Source organism: Lactuca sativa, chromosome 1, assembly GCF_002870075.4.
Source record: "Lactuca sativa cultivar Salinas chromosome 1, Lsat_Salinas_v11, whole genome shotgun sequence".
In the NCBI taxonomy this organism is placed as follows: domain Eukaryota; kingdom Viridiplantae; phylum Streptophyta; class Magnoliopsida; order Asterales; family Asteraceae; genus Lactuca; species Lactuca sativa.
This window is the reverse complement of record NC_056623.2, coordinates 203,603,371-203,610,530: the sequence shown is the minus strand read 5'-3', so window position 1 is coordinate 203,610,530 and position 7,160 is coordinate 203,603,371. Positions and strand designations below refer to the sequence as shown.

Genomic DNA, 7,160 nt, shown 5'->3' with positions numbered 1-7,160 from the left:
TAATAGAATACGATCGTCATCTTGATATTTCCGAAAGATAACATATTAATGCCTATTAATGCCAAATACGTGAGGCACAAGAAAAAATCGTTACATTGGAAATATATATATATCTAATCCAATATTGTGCTTAAATGTCACTTAAATAAGTACGAGAATCAAGCCATCCATCCACCATGGCCAAAGCTTCTTCAGGCTTGTACAATGCGATTCCATGACCTGCACCCTGTTTAAGAGAAGACCCAAGAATTTTTTTTCAAGACAAAAACAAATATTAATGGTAATGGGTTACTTGCATATATGCCACAATATAGCCTTTGTTTTTTACTTTTTCACAAATAACAGCCAATTTTGCAATAGCCCGTGAAATTCAACATTTTGCTGTGCAATTTGCCTTTATGTATCGTCCAAAAATTATTAAAAATATAAAAAACAATAAAAATGTATTTTTCTTTTAATTTTGGGGCATTTTGTGGCAAAACATGTGTCAATATGGTTAGATTTGTCTTTTTTTCTTCTAATTTTGTGAAGACAAATTACAAAAAAACACTTGGCCAAGCGCCCACACTACAAAAGTGTTTCTAAAAAATTGGGATTGTGTTAGGTGAGTGAGTTAAACACTAAGGACATGTCCAACCGTATACTAAAAAACTATTTTTACATTATAAATTACACTATAATACTCCAACCCTACACTATACCTAACACTATATAGTGTAACACTAAATATTGTGTTGAATAAAGAACAATATACAAAGAATATTCTTTTTAATGTTAAATATAGTGTAATGGATTGGAGGACTTTAGTGTATATACTATATTTTACATTATAAGTATAAGTATAGTGTAAAAAAAGTGTTAAGGATTGGAGATGGTCTAAGAGCTCTATCATGTGTGATACATTGCATCAATAGGTTGTGGAGTGAATTATAAGAGGCATGTCAATAGAGGAAATTTGGTTATTTTTCTTACCTTAATAGTTGAATATGTTAACAAGTAATCATTTTGTGCATATGTCACCTGATACCTACAAAAACATTGATTGACCACTTTGCATGATTAGTTCTCAATAATGTATCATTTCATGAAATAAAATGAGTTTTAAAATATAAGAACGGAAATGAAGCATTATATGAGTGTATTGTTAAAAGATTTGTAAATTTAGAGCTCACCCTGCAATCTGGTCATTAACAAACCATGGTTCCCATCGCTTCTCAACCGGAAGATTGAGACTTCTTATCCACGCCTCCGTGCCCACATGTGGAAATACCATGTCATGATCACCACTGCAAATTGATTTTTTTAATAAACATATATGATATTACCATGGTAAATCTTGATTAGAATAAGAGATAAATCAATGGCAACTATAAGGTATTTTTATTTATTTATTTATTTAAACACCTCCTAAGATTGTGTATTGGTTGAAAGCCACACACTACATGTCACTTGTTGGTTGGTTGGTTTATTTTTTAATTTACAAGTTGTATTTGTTTATGTAAACTTCAAAATTCTTTTATGGGGCTTCAGTTATTTTTAAACGAATCATGTTTCATTTATTTAAAATATATCATTAATATAAGAGTTGATTTATTACAATATTATAGTGAAAGCCATGATTGATTAAACTATTAGAATATGAATATATTCATGATTCATTGATGTTTTAGATTGAATATATTTGTGATCCAATTAAAATGAACCATTATCTCAACAGTTGTGTCTAATTTTAGAAGGAAAAAGTATAAGCTTGAGTATCTATTTATTTATTTCGAAAAAATAAAGTCTTTATAAGTGGATAAGTTTTGTTACTAAAGGGCTTGTAGCACAGCGGTATCAGATGGTGTTCTCCTTCTTTGAGGTTGAGGGTTCAAATCCCGTTGTGGACATAGATGAAATAGGTGTTGTTAGCTTAGGAGTAGATTAGATTTTTCGGTTCAAAAAAAAAAAAAAAATTGACGACCATGCCAGTTTTCAATTAAGGTATTTTATAATATATGCGATAATGGCATATAATAAGCATTAATTAAATGTAAAATGCAACTATTAAGGAGATTATTAATAAATTTCATATATTGCATTTTATATTATTAATGTTTCGTATATGTTGTAGAAAATCCCTTTCAATTATGGTGCCTTTTTCAATTGATTGTCCACATTGTTTCTCCTACTTTTTAGCAAAATTTCATTTCGAATGCCTTTTTTATCATTAAAAATAATGGCAACTCGGGAATCAAATTTATGTGTTAGAATTCGACATATAAGTAGAAAAATATTAAAGTGATTTTTTTTCTTTGAATTAATGAAACGAGAATTGATCCCCAAAGAGTATTAGTATTACCATATGATCAAATATTGGCATTTCTTGGCTAGAAGTTGCTTGTGCATTGGGACAGTGCTGAACACATCGTAGGCATAAATTAGTGTGTCATTTTTCCCTAAATCATAATGAATAGTCGAATTTTGCCACTCCCACGTTCCAATTGTTCCCTATACATGAAAAGAAAGGCATTCAACTTCATATGCACACACACATATTATGAAATGAGGTCACACTTCTTGTTGATGTAATAGGAAGTTTTGTATGCATCAAGTTGTAGAGCTAAGTAAGGTAAAATGTAAAAGTTTGTATGTGATGTGAGGTTGTATATGACATACCTCACGAACATTGAGAGCTTTCTGAACTTCTTTATTGTTTGCCCAAATTACTACAAGTCCAAAAGTAGCTTCCTAAACAAAATAACATGAAAGTTTAAGTTTGTAAAAGAATCATATTACCAAAAACTATGTGTATCTACATATTTGAAAAAAGAAAAATTACTCGACAAGCTGGGTCTGTTGGATCACACAATGGTTCCAATATATTCTCTAAGTTAATCTTGCTTGTACACTGCAGTTGGGAATTAATTTGGGTTAAATCATGCTACATAAAACTCTATAAGATCTTACTAAAATGATAGGTGTATGCGTATATACCTCATCCACCCATTGGAGATTATTTGAACAAAGGATGTTATCTGAATGATCGTATATAGATAGATAGTTACCAACACATGTTTCTTTTGTGGACTGAAATATAAAACAATTACGATTAATGGACAAAACTAATAGTGGTCTAGTAAATGGTCATAATTCTGGAATTAACGTTTTTCATTACCTCATAAATATCATCTGATATTAATGATAGCCGATGAGCAAACTCAAATCTTGAATTAAAATCACCAAACTTATCGGTTAAAGGGGAAACACTAATGACTCCCTATATAATGGAGAAAAGATTAGTTAAGATCGTGTTTTATACTTGGTTTTATTCAACAATATTTGTAAATAGGTTATAATAAAGTTTACGTAGTAAGATATGTACTTTAATATTCATTTGTGGTTGATCTCCACGTTCATTACCTACAAAGTACAGGAAATCACGAATAAAATGTTAGAAAAATGAATACTTTTAGAGAACAACACTATAATTATTTTCATATATTTTATATCTTTGATACACAATAACATTACATGTAAATTGTAATCAACTATAAATGTCATGGTTATCACATATTTTATATCTCGTGATGCCATTTTCTTTTCTTACACCAAAGTTCAAGGATTAGAATTAGATAGAAGAACACATCATATCATATAGATTATACATGATTATATGTTATGTACATAATGGATTCAAACATTCCTACAAGCAAACGATCATTATTCATCTTGTTGATTAAAGCAACATATACATAACAATGAGTGAATTTATGTAACTGAAATTTATCATTGAAGTTATATAATGTTGTTCACATGGATTTTTTCTTCCATAGCATGGTCATATTATGTCTTATATAACCAGAATGATGTAAATGTAACCCGTTACCAATAAATGGAACTAATTACTCATCTTGTTATAAGAAATCAAAATAGCCATTGAATCATGGATATGGATTATGTAATATTTAAAAACCATGTGAAACACTTAAATAGATAGATCTCTTACCATTGTATACATGTAGAGCAACGTTTGGTAAAATAATCCCCATGTATGAAATCCCAGATATGTACAAGGGATTGCTGAGAAATTCAGGGTGCTCCAAAAACCACTGTACGTATAAAATGTACAATAAAACCATTTGTACAATAAACAAGAATACAATACATGAATTAAATGAATTAATAGAAGTTAACAAACCTTTCGTAAGAAATCATAAGCATCTGAAGCTAACATAGAATCACTGCTCATCGATGCTTCATATGTTGTAGCATATGCAAACCCAGCACCAGCTGGTGCGTCAATGTATATCACATTAGCAATCTACAAAATTTACAGGATTATATGTTATCGTATTATACATATACATATACATAAAATTTCTATATAGCATATAAAATTTTAGGATCCGAGTTTCACAGTGTGAGAATGTAAACCTTTGACCATGAATACGGATTCAGCTTCAATGTAATGTTATTCCCCCATGAGGTTTCAGTATCGAAATTAAGTGGACCTGAAAATGATGATTATTAACTAATGTTCATAAATTGTGTTTGATACTAATGAATGTAAGGTCGGTTTTTATGTTTGTACGTGGTATTAGAGATAATTAATATTATGATACAAACAAATGCATGTATTTATCCAAATAGTTTTGTTTTTTGCATGCATGGTAACAAATTCTCAAAATTCAAAACCATGTAACCAAACAAACGAATGTTAAGTTGTGAACTTTGATCACTTCTTGACCTTATTTCATCATGGCCTCGTTGTCACTAAAGTTTCAAATTTCAATACAGGGGAATTTAGAAGGGAATCTATGGGGTGAGTTTGAAAGTGAGTTACTAATCGGCCAGCTTAAGGGTTTAAGTGAAACAAGGGTATTTTTGACTTTTCACTTGCTAACTAAAGTTTCTTGACTTTGAGCGTTTTTTGGGATCATCTTTGGTCCCAACTCCCATGCAAGACTTGAACCCTCAAACTTTGGGTGAGAAACACCTATTTGTCAACTTCTATGACATTAGGCCAAAGTCCTTTTGATTTCGATTAAATACTTATTATATTTAATCTATTTGGTAAAAAGTGATTGGGATAAATGTCAACTTCCATTAATGATCCCAATTATTAACTCATGTTAGTGCTTATATATGATTAGCCTATTAGGCTTATCCTTTTGTATTTATCTTCATCTTTTATGTGTGCATCTTTATTAATAAAAGTCTACATATATAAAATGTAACCTACCTAACCCTTTATATAGGATTAAGATTCCTTTTGTAGATATTTTCATCATGTGTGTGTATCTTTTTCTACTAGACCCTACACATTGAACTTGTAACCTAAGGCTTTGATCCAATTTCAATATGAATATTACCCACTAAAAGTCTAATATGATATCATATTTATAAGGTTAACATCTATTGCCTTATGCCACCGTCTACTGTCGTCTGCCACCACCCACAACCGTCCTCAGCCTCCTGCCACCAATTCCCATCACCACCCTTTCACCCTCACTCCCACCCTCTCTGTTTCCCACAACAATAAACCTTTAATAAACTCATAACCAAGGCTTTTACAATCATATCAAGTTTTCTAAAATACATTCAAATTCTTGATAACTAAGGCTTCCTAATTGGTTTTATCGATGAATCATATAAAAATGAGACATTTTTTAGATTGTTAAAACTTTATTTAAACAAAATCCAACCACCGACACAATGTGTCAAAGTCAGAACTTTCCTTTTCACTATTATGCTAGCTAATATTATCGAAAATATTAGTATATGGGGTATACTTTTTCCAATCAACAATAACAGTAATTAAAAAATGTAAATAAGAAGATTAATTAATTACCTATTTGATACATCATGGAATAAAGAACCGAAGTGCCAGGGCCACCGGTGAGGTAAATAAGAAGAGGGTCTTCCGAAGGGTTTCTTTCAGACTCAACGAAGTAGTAAAAGATCTGCACAGCTTCATCTTCTCCAACTCCGATGTATCTTTTAAGAAATCAAAACAAGTTTGTCTCTATGAGTTGACTGAACTCTGAAACAGTGAAAACGATGAAAATAGACACATACCCGGTTTCAAGAGTGAAAGGAAGATCGCCATCGAAACCTGGAAGTCTCTTGATGATTGACTTTGAGTTTGATGCAGTTATGAAAGCTGCAAGAGTGAACAAAAAGAAAAATACAATGTGTTTTGATTCCATTACACGAAGTGTTTTCTTTCGATGAAACAAGACGTGTGAGAAGCAGGTGTAATATATAATATAGTAATATGTAGATATGCGGTGGTGGTTTGGAATGCACGAGACGAGAGAGATGGGGTCAACCCGTCAGTGTAATAAGTGTAATTGTTTATGTGCATTGAAACCTTGGCTGGACCACAAAATGGGCGTAGGGGTACAAATATTAAGTGTACCTAAAACATAATATTATCATTAAAATAACTAAATATTATTGGTAAAAAATTATATATTATGAGGAATAAAAAAGTAAATTTTATATGTTTTAGCTTAGATATTACTAGTTTCCGTAAAAACATAGAATGGTTATTAGTTTATTTGGTGTCAAAATCAAGTTATCTTAATTTGTGAAAGTGTTTATTATTATAAATATATAAGGATCGTTTATTTGAAACAATTGTAAAAGGGTTTATTAGTTTAAAACGAGCTTTTAAAAAAATGTTTAGATCAGTTTGTTCGGTATCAAAACAAAACAAATTGATAAGTTATTTTTTACTTTTTAGAAACTTTTAATTTACATGTAACGATAAAACAACTTATCATAAACTCTTTATTACAGGTTTCAAACCGGAATAAATGAATAAGAACTTCAATTAAGCAATCTCGAACACTCCCTTAGAATTCGGATAAAGATTTTTCAAATAGAAAACTCTTATGATTTTAACAAGTTATAACGAAGTTTTTTTTCGAATTAAGTTTTTTTTTAATGAGTTCGGCAATATTTATGGTTAGACCGTCACACTGGCGGATCTACTAAGAAGTTTGTGGTCCATAAATTTATGTGTAATGGAAACGTTTTGAAATGTTTTTCGATGTATTTTAATTTTTCTGGCATGTTACCCCTAAAATTTACGTGTGCTGCCCTTAGTATTTTGTTCTGGCTCCGCCACTAAACCATAGGGTATACCTCTACCACATGGTGCGGTGGGGTCT

General features: G+C 30.8%; 1 protein-coding gene across 1 annotated transcript; it reads right to left on the bottom strand.

Moving 5' to 3' along the window:
* On the bottom strand, positions 1–6,257 carry LOC111900974 (serine carboxypeptidase-like 16). The gene is made up of 14 exons (XM_023896841.3): positions 6,061–6,257; positions 5,834–5,979; positions 4,417–4,493; positions 4,181–4,303; positions 3,989–4,091; positions 3,365–3,402; positions 3,158–3,259; positions 2,977–3,069; positions 2,822–2,890; positions 2,659–2,730; positions 2,342–2,490; positions 1,173–1,286; positions 973–1,027; positions 1–226 (listed from the first exon to the last, which is right to left on the bottom strand). The coding sequence occupies exons 1-14, from the start codon at positions 6,189–6,191 to the stop codon at positions 131–133; spliced, it is 1,368 nt and encodes a 455-aa protein (XP_023752609.1). The 5' UTR covers positions 6,192–6,257; the 3' UTR covers positions 1–130.
* Between the last annotated feature and the right edge of the window lie 903 nt (positions 6,258–7,160).